At 34.2% G+C, this 18,834-nt stretch overlaps 1 protein-coding gene across 1 annotated transcript in view; it reads right to left on the bottom strand.

Annotated features, from left to right (window-relative positions):
• LOC133206147 (vacuolar protein sorting-associated protein 53 homolog) overlaps positions 1-18,834 on the bottom strand; it is a 540,720-nt gene that overhangs the window by 116,177 nt on the left and 405,709 nt on the right. Inside the window, exon 13 of the mRNA XM_061342079.1 lies at positions 16,572-16,808. Coding sequence (XP_061198063.1) covers positions 16,572-16,808 — 237 coding nt within the window. The remainder of the gene's footprint in view (positions 1-16,571; positions 16,809-18,834) is intronic.

The raw sequence follows: 18,834 nt of genomic DNA, 5'->3' as shown, positions 1-18,834 counted from the left end.
CTCTTATTTTTTGTTTTTGTTCATCAAATCTCTCATACTGATCATTTAGTTCTTGTTCTCTTAAATTAAATTTCTTTTGTAAATCTTCAAACATGCCATCGTACTTCTCTCTATTAACGACCAAACTTCTCTGTAACATTGAAACTTCCTCTTCACTATTTTCAAGACGGACAGTTTTCTCTTGTAACAATTGATCTTTTTCTCCTATTTCTTTCTCTCTCTCCATGATCACATTTTCTCTCTCTCTCTGATCTGATGTTCTCTCTCTCTGATCTGATGTTCTCTCTCTCTTAACTCTCTTTGTAAATGTTCTATTTGTTGGTATAAGTTTTCTTGTGATTGCATTGTCTGTACATGCTGTATTGATTCTGTTTGAATTTGTGATCTGTCTTGTGATTTTTCTACTTGTCCAGTGATCTGTGTGGACAAAGTACTTCTTAAAGTTGAAGGGACAATTATTTTACCCTGATCGACAAAAGGGTCCCAGATATTACTTGGGATACTAGGGATTACCTTAAGATCTTCTAATGTAAGGGTTCCCTTATTTATTCGTGCATCTACAATTGCCTGTGCTCTTACTTTACCTATATTGTTTATCCTCACAAGATCTTCAACAGAGGCTGTGTTCATATCTATAGGGGTAGTCATGATCTTGATCTTATTTACCCACTATATTAGCCTACTTAATAACTATTAAATGATCTTAAATGATGTGTTTGACTAAATCATCAGACACTCCGACGAAATAGTCATGCAATTGTATGAGATGCAAAAAAACGTTGTTGTAGGCTAAGAAAAAATAAGTAAAAATTGAAAATTGAAAAATAATGACAAAGGATCTTATAAAATACTAACACTATTTATTCAATGCATCCTGATCTTATTTAGGCAAACAAAGAATTTATTTTTTAAAAATGGCGCCAAAATTCACGATCTTTTGTGCAGGGTATTCGATTGAAATCTACAACCACTTCTGACACCAATGTTGTGTTAATATTTAGACATAAATAAATACAATGAAATAAGAATGAATAACCAATAGATGAGTCAATAACTCACCAATGATCTGAGTTACTGGATCTCACAGGCCGTATAATATGTCTGGACTCTTCAAGGTCTAGGGGGTAACTACTGAAAACTATTTACATTCTATTTATATACATTATAAGGATCCCAATCCCAATCATAAATACATCGTACATCACTACAGTATGATAGCCGTGTTTGACATGAAAGAAAAACCTATCAAAATCCCATTGTGGTGTAAAATACACACCCCTTTCTCACAGAAAATTATTTTGGGAAAAAAGTGCGTATTATATTCAGCCAAATACAGTATTGTACAGACAATTGTGACATACACAGGGATAAACAGGAAGTTGACATTAGATTCAAACAGAAATAAATCTCACCATATGGCATGCCTAAACAAAGAGATTGCTAAAATTTCATGCATCTGCAATGAGTAGCTGAGAAAACTGTGACAAAAATTTGTTATGTATGGTACAACAGATGCATGGATAAACAAGAACTTGACATCGGATTTTTACAAAAATAAATCCTGCCATATGGCATGCCTTAACAAAGAATGTGTTAAAATTTCAAGCATCTGCAATGAGTAGTTGTTGAGAAAACTGCGATGAAAATTTGTTATGTATGGTATGGACAGACGGACGGATAAACTGGAAGTTGACATCTGTTTCGTACCAAAAATGATGCCACCATATGGCATGCCTAAACAAAGAGTGTGTTAGAATTTAAGCATCTGTGATGAGTAGTTTCCGAGAAAACTGTGACGAAAATTTGTTATGTATGGTACGGACAGACCCAGGGATAAACAGAAAGTTGACATCAGATAACTGTAAAAGTGGTTATTTAGGCATGGAGGAAATTTACACTACTTACGCGGTAAGCTTAGAACCGCTTAAAATACCTCCGTCCGTATGGTCACAAAATTTCATTCATAGGTCATTCGATCTAGACTATTACTAATACTGTTAGACCGGTCGAACCAGTCATATATTAATCGTGTTATTGAACGCCCGCGAGTAGATAATTACATCACAATCAGTGATGAAAACGTAAATGTTTTTTTTCTTAATTGTACAATGAAAAATGCATCTTCATATCAAATATTTTAAAGCAACGTCACGCAATTAGAGCTTCAAGCCACCGATACCCATTTTCATTTCCTTTGTATGTACGTGTACGTCCCTCTTAATTTCAAATAATTAGTTCAAAATGTTACAAAAACTCACAGTCACTACAAACACATCTATTGAATTAATTGTCAACACTCGCCTTGCATATACAGATAAGTAGATCCCACTTTGAAGTTTGAGCTTGCGTAAATAATTACAATAGAGTACACCAGTCATTCACACTTCACCGCTTTTGCCTGTACAGATTGCCGTTATATTTAACAATTTAAGAAACATGCACATATCGATGACCAGTATAAATTCTTTTTGTTTTATTTTGTTTCTAGTTTATTTTTTTCTTATTCTACTTGACCTTTTCAAAGGTGAACAACTCAATGTTAGTAATGATGGCCGCGTAAATTTTTCTCGGTAATTCGTGTGACCGTGTATTTTACACCCACGCGTCATGTTTGACTGTCACAAATGCATACTTAACAACCAGTGTAAATAACCACTTTTACAGTAGTTCAACAAGAGGCCCATGGGCCACATCACTCACCTAAGCACATTTACACTTACACTACCTTAGGATGCTTCTATATCAATATCATGCTTTGCTGTTCTTAAACAGAAGAATTTTAAATATTTTTTTTCCTATGTATTCCTATGTAAAACTCTGATTGGTCACTGTGGCCCCACCCTACCCACCGTAAATTTGAACAAATTTGAATCTACACTACCTGTGGATGCTCCTATAATAATATGACTAATCAAGGCTTTGCTGTTCTTGAGCAGAAGATTTTTTCAAGACAATTCCTATATATTCTTATGTAAAACTTTGACCTTCTGTTGTGCCCCAACCCCTGGGGGGTCATGATTTGAACAAACTTAAAGGTCATAGGAAATGATTCTTAACACTAGGATTTCACTTTTTAAACCTAAAGCTATATATGAAAGAATGTTAAATTACGAGTAGTAATATTTTTGGCCTTTGTTCTACTGAAAAATAAAGGTGAAAACTTTTCCACTTGTTAACTTTCTTACCCGCTTATCGTTCTTGATTTTGTGGTTTTATGACGTCACAAGAGCCCACTTATGTAAACAAAGCATTAGACTAATGTATTTCTACCATATTTTATCTAGTTAATTTAAGCTATTTTTGTAAATATAAATGTGTCTATGCTTTCAGGTGAGTTATCTGATTGCGTAGTTCAGTCAATTCAGTTTGAGCGAGTCGTTAATAAGGCACGGCAACTCAGAACTAAGGCTTTTTATCGGAGGATGATCTTGATGAATATCCTATATTAAATTACGCTTAAATTAAGCTACAACTTCAATTACTTACTCTACCTCAAACCTTTAGAAACAAAAATATATTTCCCTGTTTAATATATATATACGACATACCAAGAGAATTTCATCGTCATTAAAAAAAAGTTATTAAGTCTTTTTTTTTATTCCAAGAAAAATCGCATAATGCAACATAGAATAGAGCAATTTATTAAAAGTCACCTTTTCTGCTTAGAATAAAAATTTTGATTAAGCCTATAATATTCTGTTAAAGAAAGATATATGACACGTATGTAGGGAATATCCCTAACGTAAATCCCCAAAATAAACACGGGGACCAATGGTATTGAAGTCCATGATAAACGCGGCGAACCACTGAAAATGTCAGCGTCTTTGAAGTTTCGTTTTCCCCGATCCGAAACACACATATTGCTGTAAAAAGATATAGCAATACGAATCCCTGAGTTTATGACATGATCGTATTCTTCTATTTTATATATATATATATATATATATATATATATATATATATATATATATATAAAGAAGAAATGTTGAGCCCAGAGCAAATGAAAATGTTACGATGCCGATACTTTGTGCAGCCACGCTTTGACTCGACAATATCAATTTTTGAAATACTCAGTATGTAGTAGTAAACAGTACAGTCCGTGATCAGTTTGCAAATCCATCCATCATTTGCGAAACTATAATTTTAATATTAATGTTCTTTTTCACAGGTAATAAAACTTTTGAAATTATATCCTCTACAGAAAAAAAAAACGTAAATATAATACACAGTGGAAAAATAAGCACTAATCTTTCATAAAATTTTAACAAATTGACGGGAAAGATACCTCCCTTTTTTGTATTTTAAGTATTAAAGTTTATTAAATTAAAAAAAAACATTGATTTCTAATTCATTCAATATATCTACATTTGGTAGAATCCTTATTCTTCATAGAAATATTTCCACATGTCATGTAAGAGCTGCCTTTTTTTAGTACTTAGGTATACATGTTTAAACGTCGCTTGTACTAACTCGCATATATACAAGTTTATGTATAGTTCTTGCCAGAGTTGTTTTTAACCCATCAGCAGTGTGTTTAAAAATGACATGATTATTTTAAGAACTTTAAATTACAAAAAGAAAGAAATAACTGGGGGGGGGGGGGGGGGGGGGGGGGGCAGAGATCGGATATTGGTGGTGATGTTGTACATGAGTAAGTGAATATAAAGACAGTGTCAAATGATAAGAATTGATTAAATTGTATAAAACAGTAACACGAGAAATTTCTTCTTGTTTTTTTTTTAAAGCCATGTGATACTACACAGCAGGTACGTAACATTTGTCAAGAAAAGTGCCATACTGACAGTGTTGGACACTGTGTGAAAGTAAAACTAGGTTGTAGATTTCATTTAAACAACAGTTACTGCCCTGGTTATGAAAAATGAGTTCATTCTCACTCTCCCTCTCCCTTCTTTCTGTCTTCCGATCGCTTTATTTTTCTCTCAATAGATCGAAGTGTCAAACGATGAAAATGATCACATTTTGACTGATAAAACATGCAAACATCTTGCAAATATGCAATGGAATTTTTTTAAAGAAATACTAGCCTGTTTGAAGATCGTATATTTATACAAGGTTTTAGCCATAATTGTGATATTCTTTAAAATTAAGCTGCTTAATGACATGATAGTTTGTAAACATTGCATAGCTTTGAACAGCGACTGGGCCTTACTGACGTCATATGCTAAGGGAGATAAGCAACGTTAGTCAAAGTGAATTTTCATGACTGAGTAATTTTGATCGACTGTGCTGTAGCTATCTTGCGTAAAAAATCCAAAAAACAATTTCAGTCTTATTTTACCAGCTCAGATGAACTTATTCCCGTATGTAACTCAATATGTTCAGGTAATTGTCTCCTATGACCTTTAATTCTACAATACCTAGGATTGCTTCTATATATATATGACTAATAATGGCTTAGTTGTTCTTGAGAAGATTTCAAAGATACTTCCTATGTAACATATATGATCAGGTTCTTACAAGGGATGTATAGGTTTTCCTTTTAATCTGTCTGAGTTAATGATTGGACAGCTACGTCTGAGGGTATATCACATAGTACTTAAATTTTCTCTTTCATCTAGAGATGGGGACTGGGCAAGGTACTACAGTACCGACCGGACACAGCCTAACACCAGAGCGCACCCTGGGTTCACTTCCTGGGTTCGCTCAGGGGTCCGCTGCGGGTCCGCTTTCAGAAAATTTGGGACTGCTCTGGGTGCGCTACGGGTTCGCTCTGCGTTCGCTCGGGGTCAGCTCTGGGTCCGCTAGAGCGAACCTGGCATTCGCTTTCTGGGGTTCACTTTACACACTCATGCGTGAAGCGAACCCCGCTTTAATCTTGCCACCAATAAGCCCCGCCCCTTGTATATTCCAAATACATTAGTGAATCGATCATTACTGTTTTATGGCAATCGAAACATGTACATGTAAGTGACAATATGGAGAACGTTGATAAATTTTCAAGAATGTCACCGTTTATTACATTTTCAACAGTGAAATACTGTGATTTATTTATTGAATAAAAGTGATATTCTCTCACAGTGTGAAAGAATACCAAAATGATATTCTCTCACAGTGTGAAAGGATGTCAAAGTAAGTAAAAAATAATTTCTGGCCTGTCATAAGGTAGAGATAGTAACTAAACATCTTAATAGAGCTAAAACTGCAATTTTCTTTCCAAATATGTTGCTAAAATCCATGCTATGTAATGTTTTCAATCTCACAACTGCTATGCTATGACGTCTCAACCGCTCAACTATGACCTCAAGCCTAGCTATGACACTGAGTTAAGAAAAGACAGAGGCAAAGGGAAAATCAAAGAAAATGTAACAAACAGAAAATTCAATGTTTTGTAGATGAATAAGGAATTTATTTCACTCGTGAGACAGGATTTTTTATATTTTCACTCGTGCTTCGCACTCGTGAAAATATCAAAAAAGCCTGTCCCACTTGTGAAATAAATTCCATATTCATCTACAAAACATTGAATATCCTCTATACATTTGACGTGGAATTATCACTTTTATTTTTCTTAACTTACAAGTTAAGTATCTCTCTAATGAAAAAGAAGAAAAGGTGTTAAATTTATTTCGATGTATCGGATGGAGTGAAATTGATAAGAATATCTTGATTAAAAAAAACTATCAAATTCATTTGTTTACATTATTCATGCGTTTTAAAATAAGTTGGAACTTCCAATTGAAATTGCAATTGCTAAATCGTAATTTAAATGTTTGAAAGACAAACAACTGAATTATGGTCTTACCTATGAAATAGCTGAGACATACTGTACATGTAAAATGCTAAGTTTCCATATTTAGCAGTTTACATTTAAGCTAGGTTGTCGTCCATTACATGTACATGTAGGTCGTGATAATCACTAAAAATTCTCATACAGTGTAAGTTGACTTTCATTTTACAGATCATTAATTTAATAATTTACTTCCATGCTATAAATCATTGTTTTATAAGGCGAGTTTAACAGAAGACTTATTAAAAAAAACAACAACAATCAAAAAACCAAAACAAACAAACAAACAAAAACTAATAACTGGTCCACTGATAAGAATATATTATTTTTTTAAGTTGTTTTCAAATACATGTAAATGATCATTTGAATAGTTTGTGTTCCTTACTGGTTCATGACCCCCCCCCCCCCCCCCCCCACTACATACATGTACATACTGGAGCGGCATGTTAACAAACAAAATTCTAAATGTTTAAAAATAAATAAAAACAAGAAAGAAAACAAACAAAACAAGAATTCAATTTCGTTGTACTGTAAACTCGCATGATTAAGGTAGATGAAATTAAGATAATAACGCAATTTTTTTTTTTATCGTTTAATTTCAATGAGCCCCCCCCCCCCCTCCCCTGTACTCGAATTGTTTTCTATGGGCCGCTTGTAGCGATTTTAATTTCAAATAATATACAGCTCTCTCTCTCTCATAAAGCTATTTTACTGATTTTCAGCATTCAGGTGGCAGCAAATTACATGAATATGTACTCTTCATGCAACGTACCAAAGAACTATGACGTTTCCAAATTAAAAAAAAAAAAAAAGAATAATAATTGAATTTCTCATTGATAACGTGCCCAGACTAGGTACGTGTAACTTAAGGAGCATCGAATGTAGGGGGAGTATATACTCAGGTATACCGTGACCATGGAGACAGTATACATTCAGCTAGCAAGTGTCAATTAAAAAACCCCACCGCAATTGCTCTTAGCAACCGCAATATCTCCGAAACAGGTGATGATTACCGACACATGATGACCTTGGCTTCACTTTGAAACTATAATTTTTAAAGTGTTAAAATTAAATAATTATGACAATTACAAAGTTCAAATACAGGTACCTATGTAATGAAAAATATATGTACGTTTTTGTATTAAGATATCTTTGCAAGTTCAATTTACTTTTCATGCACAAGTACAAAACGTACCTGTCTAGTAATATCCATATAAAGTATTTCGAAAATTACATGTAGTACATGTAAGAGGTTCGTGAACATGTAAAACCTGTATATATATATATATATATCGATGCGAAGGAAAGTGATCATTTTTGCGGGGTTTTTTTTTTTGACTGACTTGGAAGTAGTTACAAAAATTCAAAAACATATAATGTAAGGTCTACATGTAGGATAATTAGAATTGATAAAATAATCTTTCCCTATATACATGTACTTAAATCAAGCTATTTATTAAATTTTGGTAAAAGATTAACTAAAAAAATAATATCATAGTATTTAAAAAAAATAGAGATTTTTTTTTTCTCCAATTTACGTATTGACATAATGCACATTTATACTGTACAGTATACATTTAGTTTTTTTTCATGATCAATTATTTAGATCGATAATTTCGATGTTGACCTGGATAAATTGAAACGTGCATGTAAACTGAAATAATAAATAAAAAATAATTAAAGCACGTACATGTTCTTATACTGTATCTTGAGATAATAAAATTCTATAATTTAAAGAAGACCAGTTTTTTTAATTCTTTTTTTTTTTAGTAACAATTGTTATAACCATTATTATCTTCTTTTTTTCTATTATGAATTAAAGTACTTATTGTCTGATAAATTTACGCAATGTATATTTATATATTAATGGATTTTAAAAATATAAAGAATATAAATATGCAACTATACATGTAACATGCTACCTGGATAATAAAAATATATAATGTATTAATAGATTTTAAAAATAAAAAATAATGAAAACAGATGTGTAAATATTGCATGTTGTCTGGAGAATTAAAATATATAAATATAAAATCATGTTTAAAAATCATATTAATAATATTTTTACACTGCACATTCACACGCTTTGCTTGTACAATGTTTAGATTACAAAGTGGCATGTTGACTGGTCGATGTGCTGATGGTCAACGCATTTTATCCCTTATCCTGATTGACAGACCTGTTTGACATGTTGATTGGTCGTCGCGCTGATGAATTAATCGCTAATCCTGATTAACAGCTCTGTTACGCAACACCGAACGCGCATTCGCTTTCTGGGACCGCTACTAAATTTGGGGTGCGCTCTGGGTTCGCTTTCTGTTAGGTTGTGTCTGTTCGGTACTGTACTTGCACCGTGTTTCTCCCCTAGGTTCCCATTGATAGATAAGAACCAGTTGTCTCAATCTTCTTCAGATTTACTACACCCAGAACTTAAGTACTATGGAGCAATTTTTCAAAAATAAAAATTCATAAGAATAACTAGATGCGTTTCTTGTTGCTAGGGTAATAAGTGGTCTTCCGACCAACTTTTCTCCCGAACGATATTCTACATCATCCATAAAATACTTTAAAGAATGTATTTTTTTGTTTGCATTCATGTACTGCAGTCTTTCAACATAGATCATGATTATTAAAGGTTTTCTACAGAATTTCTGACAAAAAAGCTTTTAAAAACCGGCAAAAACTATGATACATGTTTTCAAAGAGAGAGAAGTCATTAGCAACTGAAAAAACAGAGAATCAAAGAAAATTTTTTTTAACTGCCTGCAGCTGCAGGATTCGAACCCCCGACAGTGGGACAAAGTTTGGATCGGTCATATCTTTGCAATAAATGCATGCATCAAGATATTGAATACATTTTTAGAATTCTTGTAAGACACTCTATAAATCCTGTTAATCCTAAAGAAAAATATTAAAAAACAAGAAAGTGGAAAAATTGGTCTTTTTTAATTCACTTTGGTTTGCGACTGGAAGTGCCAACGACGAAAGATAAAGGTTGTTCCATATATTGGAATTCAATGTTTTATCTCTTCAGTGAGTTTCAATTTCATATCTTTAGCCGTTGTCAAGAAAAATTCTGGACAAAATGTCATTTAAAAAATACAAATTTCCCCAAAAATCACGAATGGAAGTGAATTTTGAAAAAATGAAAAAAACATGTCTGGAGATATTCACATGTTGCATCTTCCCTGAAAAAATCTCTGAAATCTGCCCACTCACAGCTAAGATATTGCCATAACTACGAAAAAAGAATAATAATAATAGAAAACAGACAGAAATCAATAAGGTCTTCCAAAGGAAGTCGGAAGACCTTAACAATAAATACTGTAGTGAAAAAATGCACTAAAACACATTAGAAATAGAATGACAATTGAAAATGATTTTTTTTTACCAGGTAAGATTTTTGAAATTGATTCTTTTTTATTGATTAAAAACAGAGGGAGATAACTCTTACCAAAATTCAAGGTCATAATTTAGGACGCATCCAACCCTTACATGCTAATAGTAACAAGAGGCCCAAGGGCCTTAACGGTCACCTGAGTAAAATACAACAATTTAGAGGATCCACAGAGTATAAAATGAACTGAAAGGTGAAGCTTTGTTGCCCAAAAGCAAGAAAAATAGGGTGATCAGGATCAACAAAATAGTTAGTCTAGTGTTCATTATCAGTTCATAAATTAGGTTCTGATCTGTTCCCAATTTATCACTAACACCATACAGTATATTAACAAACGTTTTATCAGTGCTTCTGTACTATATTAATTCCTTGTTGAAATCTTTTACATTAGACTCTCTTGGTCTTTGATGAGCATTGAAAAACACAAGTTATTTTTGGAGCAGAGAAGAAGAATTTTAAAGCATATATGCATTTTCAATATATAGTAAATAGAGCTCTGCCCTAACACCAGAATCCTGGGGCCATGAAAATCACAATTTTGGAAGAGGCAATCTTGAGTATCATGAAAGTGTACTTAGTTTGTCTAAATAATACTCAGGAGAAGAGAAGAAGATTTTCAAAGAAATAATGCACTTTCACTATTTGATCTATATAGACCCGCCCTAGCACCAGAACCCTTGACCCTGGGGCTATGAATTTCACAATTTTGGTAGAGTCACTCTTGCTTAACATAACTATGTATTTAACTAGTTTCAATAATACCTAGCAGTAGAGAAAAGATTTTCAAAGAATTAGTGCATTTTCACTATATAATCAAAAGAGCTCCGCCCTAACACCAGAACCCCTGACCCTGGGGCCATCAATTTCACAATTTTGGAAACGGCACTCTTGCTCATCATAACTTTAAACTTGGTTAGTTTATTTAATACCCAGGAAAAGAGAAGAAGATTTTCAAAGAATTAATGCATTTTCACTATATAATCAATAGACCCCCCCCCCCTTTTCACCAGAACCCCTGACCCTGGGGCCATGAAATTCACAATTTTGGAAGAGGCTCATCATAACTATGTACTTGGTTACTTTAATACTATATAATCAATAGAACCCTGTCCTAACACCAGAACCCCTGACCCTGGGGCCATGAAATTCACAATTTTGGAAAAGCACTCTTGCTCATCATAACTTTGTACTTAGTTTATTTGATACCCGGGAGCAGAGAAGAAGATTTTCAAAATAATAATGCACTTTCACTATATGATCTATATAGCCCCGCCCTAGCACCAGAACCCCTGACCCTGGGGCCATGAATTTCACAATTTTGGTAGAGGGCTCAATGCTTATTACAATCATGCCAACAGTTTGACTGCTTGATGTCCAGGAATAAAGAAGAAGATTTTTAAAGATTGAATTAATTTTGGTGGTTTTAGCCCCACCCCTCAGGCCCCTGGGGGGCAGGGGCCATGAAATTCATAATTTTTGTTCCCCTTCACCCATAGATGCTTTATGCCAAATTTGGTTGAAATAGTTGTTGAGCGGTTTCAGAGAAGAAGCTAAAAATGTTCAAATGTTAATGCATGTCGCACATTGCACGATGACAGACAAAAACAGATAGCAATAGGTCACGAGTGACTCAGGTGACCTAATAAATGGGAATTATGTCTAAATATACTGAGTATTCAACACCTTCACATCTGTTATTATTCAATTTCATTAATTTTTTTTGCTAGTAGGATGGAATACCTTAACTTCTTAATTGCTGATTCATCAGCAAACTTCTTCAGCTACCTTCTGAATGCCTGACTTTCCCAAGGCTTTGCCATATATACCCTTAGGCTAGTCCATTCCAAGGGTTGTCAGGTCATTCCACTATTTGAAGTCTTTAATGTGTTTTACTCCAATGTCCCTTAACCATTACACCTATATATTCATATGTAAGCCTTTGCCCTCTGTTGTAGCCCTGCCCTACCCCCAGGGGTCATGATTTGAACTTTAATCTACACTACCTGAGTAAACTTCTGAATTAATATGTCTAATAATGGCTAAGCTGTTCTTGAAAAGAAGTTTTTTAAATAATAATTATATTTTCTATATATTCCTATGGTAAACTTTGACCCCTCCTGTTGTGGCCCTGCCCCATCCCAGAGGTCATGGTTGGAACAAACTTGAATCTACACTACCTGAGGATACTTCTGTAATAATATGACTAATCATGGCTTTGCTGTTCTTCTTCTTCAGATTTTTAAAGACATTTCTTATAAATTCCTATGATAAACTTTGACCCCCCCCCCTGTTGTGGCCCTGCCCCACCCCCAGGGGTCATGATTTGAACTTTAATCTACACTACCTGAGGATATGTCTGTATTAATATGACTAATCATGGTTTTGCTGTTCTTCTTCAGAAGACTTTTAAAGACATTTCTTTTATATTCCTATGGTCATGGTTGGAACAAACTTGAATCTACACTACCTGAGGATACTTCTGTAATAATATGACTAATCAAGGCTTTGATGTTCTTGAGAAGATTTTTAAAATATTTCTTATATATTCCTATACCTTACACCTGGGGGTCATGATTTGAACTTGATCAGAACTTGAATCTACATTTCCTGAGGGTGCTTCCACATATTAAGTTTTATATTTTCTAGCCCACTGTTTTTTAAGAAGATTTTTAAATGATGCCACTAAATTTTCTCTAATTCGTAATTATCTTCCCCTTGAAAGAAGGCGTGGCCTTTATTTGAATAAACTTGAATTCCCTTCAGCCATGGATACTTTGGGGCAAGTTTGGTTGAAATTGGCAAAAAGGTTCTGGAGAAGAAGATGAAATTGTAAAAAAAATTTACGATGATGACGACATCATCAACAATAATGACAGACAATGGACAAATGCTCACTTAAGCCTTCTGCTCAGGTGAGCTAAAACATTGACACACACTCGCACAAATGGCCACAGCATTAGCTCTTTGTGCCTTTGGCTCAGAAGAGCTAATAAAATCCATCTTTTCTGGTTCAGTGGTTCTTGAGAAGATTTTTAGAGATTTTCCCTATACAACAGGTATTTCAATGTAAAACTCAACTACTGTGGCCCCATTTCAATCCATTTACACTATCTCAGGAACCTTCCACATAAGTTTCACCTTTCTGGTTCAATGGATCTTTAGAAGATTTGTTTAAATTACCCTATACTATTTTTTGCCTTCTCTTGATTACATGTGCCTCCCCTTGGAAGGGGCCTTTCAATTGAACAATTTAGAATTCCCTTTACCTAAGGATGCCTTGTGCTACATTTGGTTAACAATGAACCACAGGTTCATGAAAAGAAGTTGAATATGTGAAAAGCTTTTACAAATAGGCAGATGCCAGCCTAAGGGTGATCAGAAGAGCTCACTTAAGCTTTCAGCTCAGGTGTGCTAAAAATGTTTTATTATATAGTCCAATGAAAATGTTATTGTGACTCCACCTTATTCACTGGGCCTTGGTTTAAACAAATTAGAACCAACATTATAATGTTTCTTATCATAATTACCCTATAAGTTTTTATTCCTTTAAGGTTTTCAAAAATTCTTTCTTATTTATTCCATTATAAAACATCGTTCACCGTATTGTGCCCCCCCCCCCCCCCCCCCCCCCCCCAAGTGGGCAAGATGTGAAAAATTTAGGATCTTCACTTCCTAAGGATGCCTTCACACATTTCATTTTTTCTGGTCCAGTGGTTCATGAGAAAAAGATTTCCTACGTTAAAATAAGAACTACTGTGGTCCCACTATAGAGATTTGAAAACATTAACTTACATATTCCCATGAAAAAAAAAATGATCCCAGTTATGGCCCCCAACCTGTCCATAAGAGACAACAAATTTGACTTGATCAAATTTGAATCCGCATCATCTGAGGATGCTTGCATATTAATATCACTCATCATTACCCGATTGTTCTTGAGAAGATTTTTAAACTTGTAAAATACACAGCCATTTAAAACTTTGAACCCTATTATGGCCCCACCCACCTCATAAACCATAATTTGAACAAATTTAAATCTACAATATGTCAGGAAGCTTTCACATAGTGGCCCAACCCTACCCCCAGGGTCATAATTTTTACAAAATTGAATCTACACTACCTGAGCATGCTTCTATATAAATATGAAAAATAATGAATTTGCTGTTTTTTAGAATTTTAAAGATTTCCCCCAAGTATGCCCATATTGGCCACACTTGAATTCTTGAACTTGAATTCCCTTTACCCATGGATACTCTGTGCCAAGTCTGCTTGAAATTGGCCTAGTGGTTCCGGAGAAGATGATAATGTGAAAAGTTTACAATGGCAACAATAATCATGATGATGTCAACAATGATGACAGACTTTTAAGATTTTTAAGTGACCCCACCAAATTTTCACTTTTTTCTTATTATCCACTCCTGAAGAGGGTTGCCTTTTTAACAAATCTGAATCCCATTCACCCAAAGTGCTTAATAATGGAAAGTTTGGTTGAAAGTGGCCAAGTGGTTTTGCAAAAGAAATAACAAGAGGCCCACGGGCCTTATAGGTCACCTGAGTATCATGCAACAACTTCGCCACAATGGATTCATGTTTTAAACCAGAGGCCATGAAATTCACAATTTCGAAAGAGGCACACTTGCTCATCATAATTTTACATTGAGTAAGCTTACTTAATACCCAGAAAGAGAGCAGAGGATTATCAATGAATTAATGCATTTTCACTATGTAATCATTAGAGCCCTGCCCTAACACCAGAACCATGATGCAGGGGCCATAAAATTCACAATTTTGGAAGAGGCATCCTTACATATTATAACAATACTCTTAGTTCATCAGCTTAATACCCAGGAGAAAAGAAGATTTTCAAAGAATTATTGCATTTTTACTATGTAATCATTAGAGCCCCACCCTAACACCAGAACCCCTGACCCAGGGGCCATGAAATTCATAATTTTGGAAGAGGCACCTTTACTCATCATAACTATGCATCAGTTTGTTTGTTAAATACCCAGGATCAAAGAAAAAGATTTTTAAAGAAATAATGCATTATCACTATATATTCAACAGAGCCCCACCCTAACCCCAGAACCCCTGACCTAGGGGCCATGAATTTCACAATATTGGAACAGGCACCCTTACATATCATAACTATACTCTTAGTTCATCGGCTTATTATCCAGGAGAAAAGGAGAAGATTGTCAAAGAATTATTGCATTTTTACTATGTAATCATTAGAGCCCCGCCCTAAAACCAGAACCCCTGACCAGGGGGCCATGAAATTCACAACATAGGAATAGGCACCCTTATTCATCATAACTATGCCTTCAGTTTGTTTGCCCTGGATCAGAGAAGATTTTTAAAAGAAATAATGCATTTTCACTATACATGTATATTCAACAGAACGCTGCCCTAACACCAGAACCCCTGACCCTGGGGCCATGAAATTCACAATTTTGGAAGAGGCACCTTTCATCATCATAACTATGTATTTATTTTGTTTTCATAATATCCAAGAGCACAGAAGAAGCTTTTTAAAGAAATAATGCATTATCACTATATATTCAACAGAGCCCCACCCTAACACCAGAACCCCTGACCCTTGGGCCACGAAATTCACAATTTTGGAAGAGGAACTCTTTCTCATCATAACTATGTACTTAGTTCATCGGCTTAGTACCCAGGAGCAGAGGAGAAGATTTTTGAATAATTAATGCATTTTCACTATATAATCATTAGATACCTGCCCTAACACCAGAACCCCTGACCCAGGGGCCATGAAATTCACAATTTTAGAAGAGACACCTTTCCTCATCATAACTATGCATATTGTTTGTTTCCTAAATACCGAAGAGCAGAGGAGAAGATTTTTTAAGAATAATGCTTTTCACTACATATTCAACAGAGCCCCACCCTAGCACCAGAACCCCTGACCCTGGGGCCATAAATTTCACAATTTAGGTAGAGGGCTCAATGCTTATTACATTCATGCCAACAGTTTGCCTGCTTGATGCCCAGGAGTAAAGAAGAAGATTTTTAAAGATTGCATTAATTCTGATGGTTTTAGCCCCACCCCTCAGGCCCCAGGGGGGTAGGGGTCATGAATTTCACAATTTTTACTCCCCTTCACATATAGATGCTATGTGCCAAATTTGGTTGAAATTGGTTCAGTGGTTCCAGAGAAGAAGCTGAAAATGTTCAAATGTTAACGCACGACGGACGACGGACGACGCACGACGCACGCCGACGGACGAAAACAGATAGCAATAGGTCACCTGAGTAAACTCAGGTGACCTAAAAATGTGCAAAGTTTCTAGCCAACATGCAGACAGATGCTCAATACTTTTCAATCAGAAGAGATTACATGAATCTCATGTGAGCTAGCAGACACAAAAAAATTATACAACAATATTCAAATTTATAACTTACTTATGGAATGTATCTTGTTCTGAGTTTAAATCTATCTGACTTGAGAGGCAGGGGTCAACTTTTTCTTTCAGCTTCTCCTCCAGCTGTTGACTTGTTTCCATGCAGTATTCTGCTGTACATAAAATACTACAGATTCGACACTGCTCCTCCTCTGTAAACTTGGTTACCTCCCCCTCTTTCAAGATGCTTTGTATTAGACCTGATGCTGAAGTCAATCCTCCACTCTGATTTGAAGCTCTAAAACAGTTTCAAAGGTATCCTCAAAAGTTCTACAGGTATTATAAATCCTACAGGTGCATTAACAAAGAATAGTTTTCTGTTAAGTTTTAATTTCCTTAAATTCACAAACTTTTGAGCTTGGCAAAAAATTCTTTGTTGAGGCCATCTTTAAAATAATGTTTGTTTGCCCTCTCCCAACTCAGGGTGAAAACACTGGGTTAGTAGGTAGGTGGAAATTTTTTTTTCCACGAAAATTTCAACATATTTATTGATGGGATGTGAAAATTCTGGAATAAAAAGAAAAAAATATTGTGTCCTGAATATAAAAAAAAATTTTGAGTCTGGCCATTTTCAGCCAGTCGGTCGGGAGAGGGCAAACAAACAAATTTTTAAAAATGGCCTGACCTGCAAATACATTTCAGGTTTTAACATATCTCTTTTTGACAATAGGGTATATCTGGGTAATTCCAGACTCCAGGTAATTCCGGAGAGTGTAATTTTTTTTTTTTTAATAAATAGCGACTGCTTTCCTGTTGTCAATTACATATCAATTCATAAACTCAATGTTATTGGAATCTTCTGATTTGTCTGTTATGTAATATTATGACCTTTTTAATATATCAATGTATTTTTTAAAAATATCTATGTCTTTAAACCCTTTCATGGCATACATGTATAGGCATTTCTATGCATCTGGCATGGAAAACAAGTATAGTGTAAACAAAGATTCATAACTTAGACCTTTGCACTCTATAAGATTTAGTTTATTTTGCAAGAAAAATTCATTGTACACGATGTCTCTAATGCCCATATTTACACCTGTGTCTTTGGTAAGCTAGATTTAATTAAGGAGTAAGCCTAATTCAGGTAAACTGGGTTTAAATCCTATTTGAGCTGAGTTCACATAAAACTCACCTGTGTTTCACACTTAGGGATACATAACAAAAATAAAAATTTGATGCATGGATTGATATATATTTTTTGACTGATTTTGATTAGAAATGACATGAATAATAAATCCCTAAAATATAGAGAAATTGTAAGTTTTCTTTGGAACTTATAAAATAATATAATAAATAATAATTCCCTTATAGAAATTCCTGATAAGTGACTTATAAGTGACTTATTCTTTTACTAAGTCTTATAAGTTGCTTATTCTGGACTTTTACTTTACTGATACATTTAACTTATAAGTGACTGATAAGTGACTAATTAGGATTTCATATACAAATGAGGTGCTTGACTTATATAATATATAAGCCAAGTATAACCCACTTTTTCTTTATGCAAGTATAGTCACTTATAAGTGACTTATAAGTCAAGTACAGTCAAACCTGTATTAAGAGACCTTCCAACGGAGAAAGGAAAAAAGGTCACATATGACAGGTGGTCTCTTAATACAGGTTGCTTATTTTCCGCAGTGTTCAAATATACAATACTGAAAATATTACATGTGTATGTGGAATGTATTTTATAACATATTCTGTTTATTTCCACTTTTTAATAGGTTCTGCTCAACTCTAAATGCTTTTACATTATAGGTACAATTGTCCTGTTCAGTAATAAAATTTGCTTGATCCCCACATGAGTCATTTGATTATTGGGAAATATTGTGAACATCTGAAAATATTTAATTTTTTTTAAACAGTATAAAAAATTAAGCTGCATAATTTTTTTCTAATAATAGTTTGTTTTTTTTTGTTTTGTTTTTTTCATGATAGCCTATATATAACTTGGTATGTTTTGCACATTACTAAGAATTAAAACTGTATCATGATTTTTGTTATGCACTTAGTAACACATTAAATTATATTATGACTAAAAATTTATTTAACCTAATTATATTTTTTTTCATTACTGATTTACCGCATCTAATTGCCTGTTTGTCACCAGGTACTTCAATCACTTCAATTATCACCTGGTGTGGGTGCTAGCTAGCGTGTGTTTACATATCCCGACAGTGACACAATTCACTTAAATAAACATCTAGGATTTAGTTACTTGTTAATTAAAAGTCAAACTGGCAAGTCTTATAGCTGAATAT

This window comes from Saccostrea echinata, unplaced genomic scaffold, assembly GCF_033153115.1.
Source record: "Saccostrea echinata isolate AGI-Se365-2 ecotype Australia unplaced genomic scaffold, CSIRO_AGI_Sech_v1 ptg000054l, whole genome shotgun sequence".
Taxonomy (NCBI): Eukaryota; Metazoa; Mollusca; class Bivalvia; order Ostreida; family Ostreidae; genus Saccostrea; species Saccostrea echinata.
Note: the sequence above shows the minus strand (reverse complement) of the source record. Positions and strands in the feature narration are given on the sequence as shown.